Source organism: Mobula birostris, chromosome 2 (assembly GCF_030028105.1).
Source record: "Mobula birostris isolate sMobBir1 chromosome 2, sMobBir1.hap1, whole genome shotgun sequence".
In the NCBI taxonomy this organism is placed as follows: domain Eukaryota; kingdom Metazoa; phylum Chordata; class Chondrichthyes; order Myliobatiformes; family Myliobatidae; genus Mobula; species Mobula birostris.
This window is the reverse complement of record NC_092371.1, coordinates 230,268,909-230,287,474: the sequence shown is the minus strand read 5'-3', so window position 1 is coordinate 230,287,474 and position 18,566 is coordinate 230,268,909. Positions and strand designations below refer to the sequence as shown.

General features: G+C 39.9%; 1 protein-coding gene across 2 annotated transcripts in view; it reads right to left on the bottom strand.

Moving 5' to 3' along the window:
- tbc1d32 (TBC1 domain family, member 32) overlaps positions 1-18,566 on the bottom strand; it is a 241,352-nt gene that overhangs the window by 166,884 nt on the left and 55,902 nt on the right. For both annotated transcript variants that reach the window (XM_072279190.1, XM_072279195.1), the window contains exon 5: positions 305-376. In XM_072279190.1, the coding sequence (XP_072135291.1) occupies positions 305-376 (72 nt within the window). The remainder of the gene's footprint in view (positions 1-304; positions 377-18,566) is intronic.

Sequence of the window (18,566 nt, the reverse complement as noted above, 5' to 3'; positions counted from 1 at the left end):
TTCACGTCAGTTAACCAATGAACTGGACTTCTAGGATGAAGTTGAATCACATCAACCTTCATTGTTAATATTAATGTCTAGTGTTATTAATGGTGGTTAATAACAGTGTAATATTCATAACCAATGGTTAATTCACACTGAAAATATAGCAATTTCACCTAGAAAGTAGCAGTATCGCATTTACTGAAGTCAAGAGAACATCAGTTTGTTCACTCTACTTTTTACTGTCAGTGCAACAGAAAAGCACCCAAAAATATTGAAATCTATGATAATAATAATAGATATTGAATAATGCCACACTCACCTCCTTTGCCTGGTTGGGATCCATTCTTCCTATTATAATCTCCAACTGTTCCTGATTCATAAATGGATAATTCTGCAATAAAATATTATATTTGACATATTTATTTCATAAAAGTATTATGAAATACTGTAAACACGAGGAATTACTGTACTTTAGTTTACAAGTGTTTACTGTTACTAATTTATTTTATTGACTACAATTGATGTCTTTCAATTGCTCTGTATATATTTAGTGAAACTTCTTACTAGTAGAACTATTGTAAATAATTGTATTTACTAATACTGGCAGCAAAATCTTGTTGCAGTGATTTCTACGTATCATTATGCTGGTAATTTATGAAACATTTCAAACTTTTCTCCCCAAAGGAATCCAGTCAGTATAATGAATGAACACACAAGATCAGAATTTAACATAGACATACATGAGCATGTTGCATTATTGCAAAACCTGATTGCCAATTATCATTCAAATCACTATAAAAGACATCTACCAATTATTCAGCCATAGTTGGTAATTATAATTTGCAAACATCCACAATTGGGTTTTCAACAATACATGTTATAGATTTGATAAATTTTAAGATAATATTTTAATGTTCTCATACCTGTGATCTTGGATAGGTCAATGACCCTTTATTAGATCTTGGATAACTTCTAAATTCAACAACTTTTAAAAGATGCAGAGAAATTAAGGGTAACAAGAACGAGAAGAATAAAAGGGAAGGTGTGTGCTGATGTGAAAATAGATGGCTGTTGTAAAGAGGCTGCATATTAAGGACATCTGAATAGGACTTTTTTTTATTCTTCTCTTTCAGATTTTATTTGCTTCTTTCTTATTTACACCACCTTCAAAATTACCTTTACTACTTCTGATGAAAGGACAAGATGGTGAAACATTGCATGTTCCTTTTTCTGCCGATGTTGTCTGATATGCTGAAATTTCAAACACTTTATTTCAGCAATTCCAACAACTGCAGTATCTCATTTCTTTCTATTTTTCCAAGACGTATCAATGTTATCTTCTAGTGTTTACAGTCCTGTAACATTTCTCAAAGTAATAAACAAAATATTTATGATTAGTTGAAAATCGATGCAATGAGATTTTTGAAGCTGTCCTGTCACAACTTCTGTTGAACTCAAGTTCAAGTTTGTCCCAAGGATTTTTGATAGTATTGTTCCAGGGCTTTCCAGTGCCTACTGTAGGTAGTCCATAATTCAGCTCCATACAGTAATGCCAGAGGACAGCCGCCCTGTAGCCAAAAGTGTTGTTTGGACCAGTCGATCACATTCTTCAAAGACTCTTTTCCTTAATCTTGCGTAAGCTCCACTCGCACTACTCAGGCGGTAGTTAATCTCTGAGTCTATGTCTGCTTTTGAGGAGAGAATGTTGCCTAGGTAGGAAAAGTGGTCTACATTTTCAAGGGGAATATCATCAACTTCCATTGAGGGTCAGATAAACAGCTACTTGGGAAGTGGCTGATATAGGACCCGTGTTTTTGTTTATGTTTGAAAAGGTCCTATATGCCTTGGCAAAAGCATTCAAGATACATTAGAGATCTGATAACTGCTACATGCACAAGGAGATCTGTGTTTTTTTTTTGTGAGAATGATGTAATGGTCTTTTGGAGGTCACCTGATGTAATTTTCCCGCCGATGTGAGGTCACATGATGACGTGCACCATGGGTATATAAGGGTTGACCCCAGATGACGCAGTTAGTTTTTAGTTTGTAGATTTCCAGGTAGAATGTGCTGTGTCTCCGTTTCTGTTGCGTGTTTGTTTTTGTGACGCAGTTTCATTTTTAAAACGGTGTGTTGCGTTCTGTTGCAAGGTACAATATTATTGGACTGGAAATTTTTGCTAGATGTGCTGATTTACCCTATTCCAGCAGTAGTAGGGCGAGTGAAGACTTTATCGAAGTACAGGACTCTAAGGATTGAGAGGAGTCGGCATCGTTTGGCAGTTTAACAAAGGATCGACCTTATTGAGTCTTCGTTGAAGGAGTAGCGACCTGCATCGAGATAACTCTTGCCAAAAGAAAAAAAGAGTTCATGCAAAGGTTTGCTCTCTCTAGAATTTAAGGTCAGTTGTTTTAAACTGTTTATTTACGGCATCGTGAATCCTTTGGACAGAACCAGCAGGAAAGTCGCGTCTATGAAGAAATCCTTCTCCAGAGAAGTCTCCCCCAATTGAATGTGTAAATTTAGTCATAGTCATTGATCCAGAGGGAAATTGGTTTTCGTTATAGTTGCACCTTAAATAATTAAATAGTGATAAAACCATAAATAATTAAATAGTAATATGTAAATTACGCCAGGAAATAAGTCCAGAACCAGCCTATTGGCTCAGGGTGTCTGACCTTCCAAGGGAGGAGTTGTAAAGTTTGATGGTCACAGGCAGGAATGACTTCCTATGACACTCTGTGTTGCATCTCGGTGGAATGAGTCTCTGGCTAAATGTACTCCTGTGCCCAACCAGTCCATTACGTAGTGGATGGGAGACATTGTCCAAGATGGCATGCAGCTTGGACAGCATCCTCTTTTCAGACACCACCGTCAGAGAGTCCAGTTCCATCCCCACAACATCACTGGCCTTACGAATGAGTTTGTTGATTCTGTTGGTGTCTGCTACCCTCAGCCTGCTGCCCCAGCACACAACAGCAAACATGATCGCACTGGCCACAACAGACTCGTAGAACATCCTCAGCATCGTCCGACAGATGTTAAAGGACCTCAGTCTCCTCAGGAAGTAGAGACGGCTCTGACCCTTCTTGTAGACAGCCTCAGTGTTCTTTGACCAGTCCAGTTTATTATTAATTCATATCCCCAGGTATTTGTAATCCTCCACCATGTCGACACTGACCCCCTGGATGGAAACAGGGGTCACAGGTGCCTTAGCCCTCCTTAGGTCTACCACCAGCTCCTTCTGTTGGACTTTCAAATTTACCATTTTAAGAACTATATCTGACTTCGCATTTAACGCTTTAAGAACCAGTGCTGAGTGACGATTTGTTAAACGGCTGCATAACAGCTAACTTCCGGTTAAAGTTTTCATTTGTTTTTTCCCTATCGTTTATCCGTGTTTAATAAATGTTTGGTTGGTTTTATATAACCTGTCTCGATTGATATTCATTGTTGCCGCTTACGTAACATAATCTGTGGGGGCTCGCGGGTGATGTTCCAGTTTTGAGTTTAAGTGCTGGTAATTGCCATTTTGATTTGGAAAAAGGAAATATCTGATTTTTTTTGGTTTGATTGGTGTGTGTGTTGTATTCGGCAACAATGGATATTGACGGGTTTTTGGTCACACCTGACTCGGGGTCTTTAGAGAATGTGAGAAAACCTGAGGTACTGGAGATTGCTAGGAAGTTGGATATTAAAGGAATTACGAGGATTTCCACCAAGGCTTTCACACAAAGAAAAATCACTGAGCATTATATTAATTTGAATTTATTTGATGAGGAGGTGTTAGATAAGTTTCCAATGAGTAATCTGGAAGTGCAGGTACATCTTGAACAAATAAAGTTAAAGCAATTAGAAGCTGATTTGGAAAAGAGTCCGTTAGAAGCTGTAAATAAACAGAAGGAATTCGAGGCTATGGAGGCTAATAAAATCAGGGAATTCGAAGAAAGAGAGGCCCTTAAAAAAAAGGGAATTTAAAGAAAGAGAAGTTGAAAACCAGAGGAAATTTGAGCTAGAGATGCAGAAAATAAAGTCCGGGAGTCAGTCTTCTGGTTCTACAAAACCGTTTATTGCTGGTCATGAGGTTATTTTGGCTCCTCCATTTAATGAAGCTGAAGTGGACAAATATTTCCAGCATTTCGAAACTCTTGCTCTGAGTTTAAAGTGGCCGAAAGACCAATGGCCAGTGATGTTACGAAGTGTAATTAAAGGCAAGGCGCAACAAGTTTATACAGCTTTAAATGCTGATCAAGCACTGAATTATATTGTTAAGCAGCACATATTAAAGGCATATGAGACGGTTCCGGAAGCGTATAGAGAAAGATTCAGAATTTTGAAGAAATCGGTGGAAAAAACTTATGCGGAATTTACCTATGAGAAATCTGTGTTTTGAGAGATGGGTTTCCACTAAAAATGTGAATGAGGAGTATAATAAATTAAAAGAGCTGATGTTGCAGGAGGAATTTAAAAGAAGCATTCCTGTTGAAGTGAGAACATACTTAAATGAATGGGACACTGCTATATTGCAGGAGATTGCTAAATTAGCTGATGAGTATGTTTTAATTCACAAGAATAAATTTTCTCAAGGTAAAATTTTTAAAAGGAAAAATAGCACAGAGAGTCAAGGTAAACCAGAAATTAAATCTGAAGTTAGTGAGAAAAGTAAGGATGAAGGGAGACATGTGAAGGAAAGACATTTTGGTATTATTTGTAATTATAGTAAGAAACCTGGACATGTAGTATCTAATTGCTTCTGACTGAAAAGGAAAGAGAAAGTAGTAGTCCCAGATGCTTGTATGCAGCGTATTGAAAAACCTGTAAAGCCACAGGGTTCAGAAAATATTAATGAAGATGTGTCAGAGTCTGACCAAGTTAAGAAGGGATATGAAACTTCTATAACAGAAGGATTTGTATCCTTGAACGAAGGATCCAATTCAGTACCATTAAGAATAGTTAGAGATACTGGAGCTTCTCAATCACTAATATTAGACAGTTTACTAAAGTTTAGTGATGAGTCTGACACTTGAGGTAAATTATATAAGAGGAGTAGGGAGTGCCCTTATGCCAGTACATTTACATAAAGTAAATTTAAGGTCAGGATTAGTTACAGGCGTTGTTAAAGTAGGATTACAATCCAGTTTACCTGTAAATGATGTTTCCCTTTTGTTAGGGAATGATTTAGCAGGTGGACAAGTTTTTCCTGAAGTGCATTTGACAATAAATTCAAATTCTGAGGGATTCTAACACAGATTCTTCCTGTGTTGTAACAAGAGCTATGGCTAAAAAGACTGATGTAAAGAATGAGGTTGTTACCCATGACTGTTCAAATCAAGCTTCAAATTTTGAGGATGTATCAGAAACTTCCTTACCTACGTTATTTGATCAGGATTTTGGTGGAAAGTCTGACCAGGAAGATTTGTCTTTATCTCGAAAGGAGATGATAGCAGAGCAGGGTAGAGATCCTAAGATAGTTAAATTAAAAGAACAAGCTCTTCCAGATAGTGAAATTGAAAAAGTGCCAGTTGGATATTATTTTGAAAAGGGGGTATTAATGAGAAAGTGGAGATCGCCTACAATTCCTGCTAGTGAGGAATGGGAAGTTAATCATCAGGTAGTAGTTCCTAAAATTTACCGAAATGAGATTTTAACTATGGCTCATAAGTATTCCTTTGGGTAGTCATTTAGGTGTAAAGAAAACTATGAACAAAGTTTCTAAACATTTTTGTTGGCCTAGTTTAAGACAAGATGTGGCGACATTTCGTAGAACGTGTCAGACGCGTCAACTTGTGGGTAAACCTAATCAGGTTACTCCAGTGGCCCCACTGCAACCAATTCCAGTATTCAGTGAGCCATTCTCAAAAATCATCGTAGACTGTGTAGGTCCTTTGCCAAAAACTAAAACTGGACATCAATATTTATTAACTATTATGTGCACAGCGTCGAGGTTTCCAGAGGCAGTACTTCTTAGGAATATAACAGCCAAAACTGTGACAAAGGCTCTTATAAAATTCTTTACTTATTTTGGGTTGCCTAAGGAAATACAATCAGATCAAGGTAGTAATTTTATGTCTGGGTTGTTTCAGCAGATAGTTTATAAACTGTGAACAAAACAGATTATTTCCTCAGACTATCATCCAGAATCAAAAGGAGCCTTGGAGAGATTTCATTCTACACTAAAAACTATGATTAGGACATAAGGTATGGAAATTGATAAGGACTGGTATGAAGGTATACATTTACTACATTCTGCAGTAAGGGAGGCAGTACAGGAATCATTAGGTTCTAGTCCTTTTGAACTTGTGTTTGGGCATAGAGTTCGAGGACCTTTGGCTTTGTTGAAGGAACAGTGGATTAATAAAGAAGTACACACTAATTTGCTAGATTATGTTTTGAAATTTAAAGAAAGATTGTATAAAGCTTGTAACTTGGCCAAGGAAAATTTAAAGTTGGCTCAAGAGAAGATGAAGACTTGGTATGACAAGGAGGCTAGGATGAGGTTATTTAAGGTACTGGGTTTTTTCCCAGTGCAAACAAACCCATTACAAACTAAATTTCATGGTCCTTATGAGATTAAATCTAAGGTAAATGGTGCAGATTACGTGGTAAAAACCCCAGATTGGAGAAAGACAACACAGCCGTGTCACATAAATATGATAAAACCGTATTATGAGAGAGAAGCTACTACTATGACTGTTGTGGTCAATAGTGAGTCTGATCTTGATGAAAATTTAATAGAGTATTCATCTGAAACTCATTTTAAACCCAACATTATTTCAGCCAGGTTACCAAATTCAAAAATTCTGGAAAATACTAATGCTAATGAAAAATTAGCTCATTTACAGCCAGAGCAGAGAGAGCAGATGAAACAGTTAATTTTTAAGTAGAGAGATTTATTTCCAGACGTCCCTACACATGAAGTAGATGTTGGAGACACAAAACCCATAAAACAATATCCATATCGAATGAACAGGGAAAAATGTGAACTTGCTGAACAAGAAATTAAGTCTACATTAGAGAATGGTATCATTAGACATTCTAATTCAAATTGGAGCTCACTGTGTGTTATGGTGCCTAAGCCAGACAATTGTATTAGGTTTTGTACGGATTACAGAAAGGTGAATGCTGTGACAAAAACTGATGCATATCCAATCCCTAGGGTAGATGATTGTGTGTATAAAGTTGGACAGGCCAAATTCCTTAGAAAAATTGATTTGTTAAAAGATTATTGATGTGTTCCATTGACAGACAGTGGTAGAGAGATTTCAGCATTTGTAACCCCATCTGGGTTATACGAATATAATGTTCTTCCATTTGGGATGAAGAATGCACCAGGTACTTTTCAGAGGATGATTAATAACGTGATTCAGAGACTAAAAGATACAGATGCCTATACTGATGACTTAGTTACAGGAAATAATACGTGGAAAGCACATATTACTGCGGTGGAGAAACTATTTGAGAGACTTTCAAAAGCTAACTTAACTATTAACTTAGCTAAAAGTGAATTTGGTCATGCCACAGTGACTTACCTTGGTTATGTTGTGGGTCAGGGCAAATTAGCACCTGTTCCAGCAAAAGTTCAGGCAATTTTAGAAGTACCCACTCTAACTAGTAGAAAAACTCTCAGAAGATTCTTGGGTATGGTAGGATATTACAGAAAATTTTGTAAAGATTTTGCAAACATTGCTCTTCCATTAACTAATCTCTTGAAGAAAAATGAGAAGTTTGTCTGGACAGAGTCTTGTCAGGAGGCATTTGATAAATTGAAAGCTATAATATGTAGTCAACCTGTACTTAAATCTCCTGACTTCGAAAAACCATTTTTGTTAGCTGTAGATGCTAGTGATGAAGCTGCAGGAGCAGTGTTACTTCAAAAAGATGATGGTGATGAAGTTGATCGTCTGGTAGCTTATTTTTCTAAGAAATTTAATGCCCATCAAATAAATTATTCAACAGTAGAAAAAGAATTGTTATCTCTTGTTTTAGCTTTGCAACATTTTGAAGTGTATGTTGGTTCTACGCATAAACCACTCACAGTTCATACTGATCACAATCCATTAGTGTTTTTGAGTAAGATGAAAAACAAAAATAGAAGATTATTAAATTGGAGTCTAATGTTACAGAATACAATATCTTAATCACTCATATTAAGGGTAAAGATAATGTAATCGTTGATTGTACATTTAACATCTAGACAGGCAATGAAAATTTGTTTTTTGGAGTGATATTTTAAAATTTGTAACACTCCTACTGTACATTAGTTTGTAAAGGGCTGAAAGATAAGATTGTATATATTGTGTATTTTGTAAATTTTATACCTTTGTATTTTTTTGTACAAATTGTTAAAATTTTATTCTTTAAGAGACCAAATTTTTTTGGAGGGAGGTGTTACATGCTCAAGGAGATCTGTGTTTTTTTTTGTGAGAATGATGTAATGGTCTTTTGGAGGTCACCTGATGTGATTTTCCCGCCGATGTGAGGTCACGTGATGACATGTGTACCATGGGTATATAAGGGTTGACCCCAGATGACGCAGTTAGTTTTTAGTTTGTAGGTTTCCAGGTAGAACGTGCTGTGTCTCCGTTTCTGTTGTGTGTTTGTTTTTGTGACACAGTTTCATTTTTTTAAATGGAGTGTTGCGTTCTGTTGCAAGATACAATATTATTGGACTGGAAATTTTTGCTAGACGTGCTGATTTACCCTATTCCAGCAGTAGTAGGGGGAGTAAAGGCTTTATCGAAGTACAGGACTTGAAGGAGTGAGAGGAGTCGGCATCGTTTGGCAGTTTAACAAAGGATCAACCTTATTGAGTCTTCATTGAAGGAGTAGCGACCTGCATCGAGATAACTCTTGCCAAAAGAAAAAAAAGAGTTCATGCAAACGTTTGCTCTCTCTAGAATTTAAGGTCAGTTGTTTTAAACTGTTTATTTACGGCATCATGAATCCTTTGGACAGAACCAGCAGGAAAGTCACGTCTATGAAGAAATCCTTCTCCAGAGAAGTCTCTCCCAATTTTACGTATAAATCTGTTGGACTTTCGAATTTATCACTTTAAGAACTATATCTGACTTTATCGCTTTAAGAACTGTTTTCGCATCTAACACTTTAAGAACCAGTGCCAAGTGACGATTTGTTAAACGGCTGCATAACGGTTAACTTCCGGTTAAAGTTTTCGTTTGTTCTTTCCCTATCATAAATGTTTGGTTGGTTTTATATAACCTGTCTCGACTGATATTCATTGTTGCCGTTTACATAACATAGTACATACAGTCACAAAATAATATCAGCATAAATCCCTAAGTGGCATGGCCTGAAGATTAATGGTGCATGGGATGTTGTCATGGAGTTACATTTCTGCAAGAACAAGCACACAACAGTTCCTAATCTCGTGCTGGGTCAGCTGTAGACCAAGGCAATCCAGCTTGTTACGTGCTGGGACAACCGCAGATGAAGGCAATTCAGCTTGTATTCCAGGGAACAAACACTGGACAGCAGCACCAATGGGACATCCAGCCAGCTGGATTCCAGTGTGCTTGCCACACCTCTGTACTGCCCTCCACACCTCCTTTGGCTCCCCCTTTTCCTGGGTGGCTGTAACAGGAAATGCTGTGGCACGAGGGCCTGGTCCATGCAACAACTAGCTCCCCCGCCATCAGTCCCACCAATTAATCAATGAACCGGACTTGCAGTAATTTGTGATTATAATCAAAAATTGTGCTGCTTGCTCATTTACTTAAACTTTACAAGCTCTCAACATGAACTATTCATTGCAATAGCCAGGAGTGCAATTTTGTTAGTAAGTTGTATCATTCAAAATTATCTTGCACTTTTTAAAAACAACCTGTAACTCTTACAGGATGGTGCAATAAGTGTTAGAACTCCTTGCCCTGGAGACATTCAAGAAAGCTTTAATACAAGAAACTAAATATTCTGTAGTTTCCCTACAACCCATTGAAAGCCTTCCTGAAGGACATGGAAATTAGGAGAGGGGTCCTGTTAGTTTAAGGAGACAGATGTACAAAAAAGAGCCAAAGCAGAAAAATTACTCACTGGCAATGTCAAGTGCCAAATTAGGGAACGAATACAATGCTGTAACATGTTTAATGAAGTCATTCCCATGAACACATCTTCAGAAGACATTTCTTACTAATAAGAGTGTTAGTGTCAAACACTGTTCAATGCAACTTTTCTCAATTACCTACTTAAAATCTACAATAATTAGGACCTGGCTCCTGTTACATACCAGCAGCAATAAATTACAAATTGAGCAAGGTTTTAATGTGAAAACCACTATCTTTATTAGTGTCTACTCAAAATATAAAAGATTAAACGAAATAAATAGAAGTTAACAGTGTTATGCATGTGTGTGTGGCTCCCAAACAGTCAAGTTTAGGAACAGTTCTTAAAGTCTTAAGTTTCAGACGGTAAAGTAGAAAGGTTCAGCGATCCACGGAATAAATGAGTGAGGGGAGACATTTGTAAATCCATGTTAAAATGTAGAGAGAAGGCAATTACGAAGAAATTCCACAGGTTCCACGCTGGGTAAACGAAATAACAATCGCCGAAGATCTTTTCCATCGAGTCGTTCCGAAATCCATGTAAAACATCAGTGTGACAGTCACAAAATATCCCTTCTTCCAAGTGGTTATCACATAACACACCCGAATCCAGGTAAGGGTTAACAACAGTGATCCCACAGGATATTCCAACAAAAATCCACGTGTGGATTATACGAAGTGACAGTCTCACATCCAATGCACCGTGTTCTGTTGAGTAACCCAATCTTTTGGGCATGGGGAAGTATCAGACATTCTCCATTTTACAGGAAACTCCCACTGGCAGTTTGCAGTCCAAAGTCCTCCTTTTCTCTCTCTCTCTCTCCTTACCACCAGTGAAAATCTAGGCAGTCTGTCGCAGCTTGTTATACCGATATCATAGTCCCGCCTCATCCAGGCGCCTCTTAAAGTGACACTCACAGTAAACGAAACCCGTGGGCACATAACACTCCAACTTTTAAATGGTTTACCTCACCTTCCCACACTTAGGACTGCTACAAGCCTTATTTCTGCATGTAAACACTGAGACCTATTCACAACCATTATACACATACCAAGGTGTGAGACACATCAATCTACCTCTCTTGCTCTGCTAGGAAAAGATGAAAAATAATTATTGGTAAACATGGGTGCAGCTACATCATCTAACTACACAGAGCTATCATTGATTAAGTAATAGTGAAGAAACAAGGTCAAAGTCAGACACAGCAGCCACTCTGGGTCTAAAAGTGTACTGTTCGTCCTTTACATCTTTTTTACAATAACAAGACACTGCTGGATATCAAGAACATCAAGTACTGCAAGTCTACCCGTTCAGCGAGTTGTTCAATAGTGATGGAGCTGGATATATTGCGCGCTATTGTTGTGCCAAGGTGGTGTGCAGTGTGAGAGATTGCACTGTACCTGATCGCAAGATTTTTGGTAATATAGACTACTCCCAGACCAGTTCATTGGTTTATTGGCAAGACTGACAGTGGGGAAGAGGGGCTGCAGTGCCTCTGTTGTGGCGAGGTCAAGGCCCTCATGCTGTGCGGTCACCTATTCCAGCCGTTCAGGGAAAGAGATGTCAGAGGAGGTGTGAGAGAGAGCAAACACCTCTGTGGGCGCACTGAAATTCATTATGGGTAGGGGACTGTCAGTGCCACCCTCTGGTGTTCATTCAATGTAAGAACAAACAGGACCACAACAACTGTTTTTCTAACATTGTAACAATATGTATGCTATTTATTTTTTAATTTACTTTAGTGACACAGTGCAGAATAGGCCCTTCTGGCACTTTAAGCCGCGCCGCCCTAGCAACCCCCAACAATCCTGATTTTAACCCAAATCTAATCACAGGACACATTACAATGACCAATTAACCTACCTGGTATGTCTTTGGACTGTGGGAGGAAACTGGAGCACCCGGGGAGGGCGTGCAGACTCCTTACAGATAATATCAGAATTGAACTCTGTTGCCCTGAGCAGTAATAGTGTCACGCTAACTGCTACACTACCATGCAGCCATTTGCACCTTGGCCTTAGAGGAGCACTGTTTCATTTAGCTACAGTATATTCATGTATGCCTGAATGATAATTCAACTTGAGCTTGAACTTAAAGCTTGAAAGAAAATGGCATCTTCTTCCAAAGGCATGAAGAAGATGAAATTTCTGCAGAATTCAATATTTTTGATTTATAAGTTTGTTTTGAAATATTTAAGTTCGGTCCCAACACAGAACTCAGTGGAACACCACCAGTCACTGGCAGCCAACCAGAAAAGGCTCCTTTCATTTAAACTCTTTGTCTCCTGCCAATCAGTCACTGCTCTATCCATGCTACAATCTTTCCTGTAATACCTCAGGCTCGTAGCTTGTAAGCAGCCTCGGTGATGTTTATGCCGAGAAAATACTTATTCAGTAATACACCTAAGACATCGTCTTCCAGCAGTCCGATATCCACTCTTGCCTCTCTTTTGTACTTTATGTAGCTGAAGAAGTTTTTGGTACCCTCTTATTATCATATTCCATCTTTACCTTCTTAATGACTCTTTTAGTTGCCTTCTGTTGGGTTTTATAAGCTGCCCATTCCTCTAACTTCCCACTAATCTTTGCTCTATTATATGCTCTGTTTTTGGCTTTTATGTTGGCTTTGACTTCTCTTGTTAGCCATGGCAGTGCCAGGCCTGTGTTTACATATCCACAAGCAACTCTGTTACCTTTCTGATTAAATGGCAGGTGCACCAGAGGCATGTCAAAATTAGGTAACACTAACTAGCAAATATTTGTTATCTCAATTCTAAATGATACAGAAAACAGCTTCCTAATAAAATCCTAACTACAAAAGAAAAAGTATAGAGACTCTTTGGAAGCTGCTAGTCATCACTTCCAATACTGTAGGGTAATGTAATTGGCGGAAACGTACATAATTCACAACCACCGATACTGAGTTGGGGTTCACTTTAAGAGGTTGGTCTGATGTGATGACATAATTATGTAAAGTACTTTTATCGCACTTTGTACTCAGTTTTCTGGGGTTCAATAAATGAGTTGTAATGGTATATCTTAAACACAAAACACTTCACACCACTTTATTCGTAAAAATTTACGTTGGTCACCCCAGTGCTCTACCACGATTCCAGAGTTATTGAACATGTCAGCCAATGCAGTCACTTTGAAACTGCCAGAGTTTTGGGAGCAAAATGTTGTTGCTTGGTTTGTTCAAGCTGAGGCCCAATTTGTGCTGCAAAAAATTACCGTCAACACCTCCACGTTCTACTATGTGGTCCATCACTTGACAACTCCATGGCTGCAGGAGTGGAGAGTCTACCAGAACACCTGCCTGAACACAATAAATACTGATCGCTGAAAACTCACCCTTTTGCACACTTTTGGACTATCGGAGTCTGAGCGCACCAAACAGCTGCTCTCCTTGCCCAGTTTCAGGAATGCTAAGCCGTCGGAGCTAATGGACCACATGCTGTCTCTCCTGAGAAAGCACCATCCTTGTTTTTATTTTTAAAGAATTTCATGCAGCAACTGCCTGATCAAATTCACATAGTCCTCCCTAATGCATCTGTAAAGAACTATAGGGAGACTGCTAAAATGGCTGATAGTCTCTACTCAGCCAGGCAGTGGTGCATCATTGCTCCTCCTTACCCTACCTCAATAATCCCAATTAGCAAGGCCACAACATAAGGATGACCGTGGCTGCGAAACAGATGATGCCAGGCTTGTGTTTTTACTATGCTCACTTTGGTCTGAAGGCTAGGAAGCGCCGACTGCCTTGCAGCTTCGGCAGTGAGAGCATATTGGGCATGGTGTTCCAGCTGCCATGGTCATCTACTGTTCACTATGGCTACTCTTTCAGGGCGATGCTTCCTGTGTGACACAGATGCTCAAGCGAATGTGCTGCCAGCATCACCTTTTGATGAGAAGGCAAAGATGGCAACCTCACTACTGACCGTGAATGGAAGCAGGATCCAGACTTATGGGACACGACGGCTGACGCTCTGCTTCTGTGGGCAACGTTACACATGGGACTTCATCCTGGCTAAAGTGGCTAGACCACTGCTTAGTACAGATTTCCTGTGTACCCAACCACTATTAGACAAACTTAAGAATTGCCGGCTTGTGGATGTCAAAGACTTTGAGTTACTGCCCTGCTCCCCCAGTAAGTTCCCCACAAAGGCTTTGTCAAGTACATGCACTTTACTTGACTTCTGGGTGAATTCCCAAATCTCACCAAGCCCACATTCTCCACTAGTCACAAAACATGGGGCCAAGCACCAGATTTCTACAACTGTCCATGCCCACATGTGTAGCCTGAATCCAGAAAAGCTGACAACCACCAAGGCTGACTTAAGCCTATATGAAAAGGCTTGGCATTGTATGCTGGCCAAATAACAACTAGGCTTCGCCCTTCCATATCGTCCTTAATTCTGATAGTGGTTGCCGCCCATGTGGTGATTTGGGACACCTCAACGATGTCACCACCCCTTCATTGTTACCCAGTCCCGCACAGCTAAGATTTTTTGGCACGTTTAGCCAGGAAGTTAATTTTTTCTAAAGTTGATCTAGTTAGGGGCGACCATCAGGTGCCTGTGCGTTCAGCGGACATTCTCAAAACAGCTGTAATAATCCCGTTTCCCCTTGAATTGCTGCACATACTGTTTGGGCTGAAAAATGCAGCATAGACTTTCAAATGGCTGATGGACTCTATATTAAAAGACTTCGATTTTCTTGTTGTTTGCCTGGCTGATATACTTATCACCAGTGCATCCAGATCCGAACATCTCTGCACACTTGAGCGCTTAGGCCAACACAGGTTGATTACTAACCCTGCTAAATGCCATTTGAGTTGTCAACCATTGACTTTCTCAGATTTCGCATCTCCGCAGAAGTTGTGAAACTCCTCCCATCAAAAATAGCCATTAAAATGGATTCTCCACCACCCCACAGTGCTAAAAAACTACAGGAGATTTTATGGTGAATTTCTATCACCACTTCTTTCTGTGAGCTTCTGAACTTATGCTTCCCTCATATTGTGCGGCTAAAGGCAATACCCTTAATCACATGCTTGACCAGACAGCGGATATGACCAAGGCATATGATTATACCAAACAAGCTCTTTCCAATACAACCCTACTGGCACATCCACTCCCCAACATACCATTGCTACTGACACTTCAGACTATAAGCAGCTGCTGTGCACGTGGCAGCCGCTCACTTTCTTTTGGAAGCAGGGCTGTGCTCCCAAAAGTAAGTACAGCATGTTTGACCGTGAGCTTCTCGGTCTCCATACAGCTGTCCACTACTTTAGCTTTCTTCTAGAAGGTTGCCATTTCACAAGTTTGTTGACCACAAACCCCTTATGCATGCGATGGCCAAAATATCAGACCCTTGATCTCCATGGCAGCAACGCCAACTGGCCTACATATCAGAGTTCACAACTGATACATGTTCAACATATCAAGGGGAAAAATAATGCTTTGGCTGATTGCCTCTCACGGCCAGCCATTGAAGCCATACAGAGACAACCCGACTATGCTGGCATGGTAGCCAACCAAGCTACTGAGCGAGAGGTCCAAGCTTCTTGAACAGCAGTCATGGGCCTGCAGCCAGCTGGCATTAAGTTCAGGGAAGCTGGGGTTTCTCTCGTCTGGGATGTCTCAACTGGTCGTACCCATAGTACCCACGTATTAGAGGTGGCCAGTTTTTGACTCCATACATGGCCTCATGCATCTGGGCCATTAATACCCCACAGAAATTGGTTCCACTGAAGTATCTCTGGTACAGCCTGAGAAAGGACGTGCATGATTGGACAGCAGCCTGTATGGCGTGCCAGCGGGCAAAAATTAACCGTCATGTTCAGGCGCCATTGGCACCCTTTGAGGTCCCTGAGTGATAGTTTCACCATGTCAATGTGGACCTTGTTGGTCCACTTCCCCCCTTCCTGTGGTTTCATATACCTCCGTACCATGGTGGACCACACCACAACTGGCCAGTGGTCATCCTTCTAGCATCAACAACAGTCGCAGACGTGGTTCAGGCATTCATTAGCAAGTGGGTTGCTCAGTTTGGCCGCAGTCCCCAATTCATATCAGACCTCAATGTTGGCCCAGAACCTGGGCATTAAGCTTCATTGCACCACGGTGTATCACCCATAGTACACTGGCTCATTAAGGGTTGCTGTGAGGGCTACCCCGACAGATGAGTGTTGGCATGATTGTCTCCTGTGGGTCCTGCTGAGGCTCAGAACCGCTCCAAAAAAAGGACCTGCGGTTGACCATGGTTGAGTTGGTATATGGGCAGCCGTTAGGACTGCCAGGTGATTTTATTCCTGATGCCATGATTGCCTAGTCAGCCTCTCAGCAGCGATCCACCCTCCTCAGTACATTCAATTCCTTTGCACCTATTCCTACCTTCCCTCCATGGTGTATAGCACTCTTGGGTTCCTGTTCACCTACATTCTACCTCGTTTCTTTTTGCCTGCCATGATGAACAACAACATCCCCTTAGGCCCCCCCCCCAAGACAGCCCATTCAGCATTTTGAAACAGAGAGAAAAGACCTTCATCATAGATAAAACCTGAACATATTTCAGTAGATGGTCTTAAACCAGCCTTGGAGGATTTTGCTAATATTGCTCCTGCCGTCATTACATGACCATGAGCATGTCAACATAGCTGTGGACTAGACAGAGGTCTCTGCTCGTCCGAGCTCTAAACAAACTCATAATGGCGGTTTTAGTAAATTCAGGGGAGGCCTGTATAAGGTAACGTAATTGGTGAAAATGTACATAATTCACAACCATCAACATTGACTTTAAAAGGCTGGTCTAACTTTATGGATGTAATTATCTAAAGTACTTTTACCGCATTTTGTGTTCAGTGTTTGGAGTACAATAAATGAGCTGCTACAGTTTTTCTCAAATATAAATATGTCTCACACCATTTTGTTTGTGAATACTTATACTACTCTTTTAAATTGGAAGTGGTTTAAACTAATATAGCAAAGGAATAGGAATCAGTATGATAAAGGTGAGGATGAGCCAGCAGGTTTACAAGTAGATGATAGGTGTAATATGAATGTAAGGAAAAACAAGCCAATGATTGGGTACAAATGCAGACAGAGCAAAGAGTTAAATTCTACCACAGAGGCAAAATTCAAAAGGATGAAACATGCAGGATTAAAGGTACTGTACTTAAATGTGTGTAGCATTTGGAATAAGGTGGAGAACTCATTGCACAATTAGAGATTGGTCAGTAGGATGTTGTAAACATCACTGAGTTGTGGCTGAATGAAGGGCACAGTTAGGAGCTTAACATCAAAGTACTTTGCATCGAAAGAATAGGCAGGAAAGCATAAGCAGTGGTTGGCTCTGCTGGTAAGAGATGGAATTACAACTTTAGAATGAGTTGATATAGGGTCATAGAAGGTCAAAACTTCATGAGTAGGGTTAAGAAACTCCAAGCGTAAAAAAAATATACATAGGCCTCCAAATAGTAGCTAGATGTGGGGTTGAGATCGCAAAGGAAGCTGGTAAAGGCATGCAATAAGGGTAATGTCACAATTATAATGGGGGACTTCAATATGCTAGGGTAATGGGAAAACTAGGTTGGTGTTGGATCGCAAGAGAGGGAATTTATTGAATGCCTGTGAGATGGCTTTTTAGACCAGCTTGTGCTGGAGCCTACTTGGCAAAAGGCTATCTTACATTGGATGTTGTGTAATAACCCAGATCTTATTCAGGAGTTTGATGTAAAGGAACCCTCAGGAGACAATGATCATATGATTGAATTCATACCGAAATTTGAGAGGGAGAAGCGTTGTCACATGTATCAGTATCACAATAAAATAAAGGAAACAACACAGGCATGAGAGAGGAGTTTGCCCAGGTGGATGGAAGACAATATTGGCGAGGGATAACGGCACAGTAGAGATGAGCAAAGTTTCTTGAAATAGGTCACAAGGCATAGGATCTAAATGTCCCGCTGAAGTAGTTGTTCTTAAATGGCAGGGCAAGGCAACTGTGTGTGACAAGGGAAGTTAAGGACTACATAAAAGCCAAGGAAAGGAAGTATAAGGTAGCAAAAGAAAGTGGGAAGTTGGATGATTGGGAAGCTTTTACAATCCAACAAAAGGCAACTAAAAATCCATAAGGGAAAAGATGAAATATGAGGGCAAATTAGCTAATAATATAGAGCAGGACACTAAAGAATTTTCAGTTATATAAAGAGTAAAAGGGTTGTGAGAGTTGATATTGGACCAGAGGAAAATTATGCTGCTGAGGTTGTAACAGGGAACAAAAAAAATGGCAGATGAACTTAATAGGTACTTTGCATTAGTCTCCACTGTGAAAGACACGAGCAGTGTGCCAGAGGTCCATGAGTGTTAGGGAGCAGGAGTGAGTGTCATTGCTAATACAAAGGAAAAAGTGCAAGGCAAACACAAATGTATTAAGACCATAAAATACAGGAGCTGCTCCAAATTCTAAATTCTAAGTAGGTCATTCGGCCCATCAAGTCTGCTCCACCATTCGATCGTGGG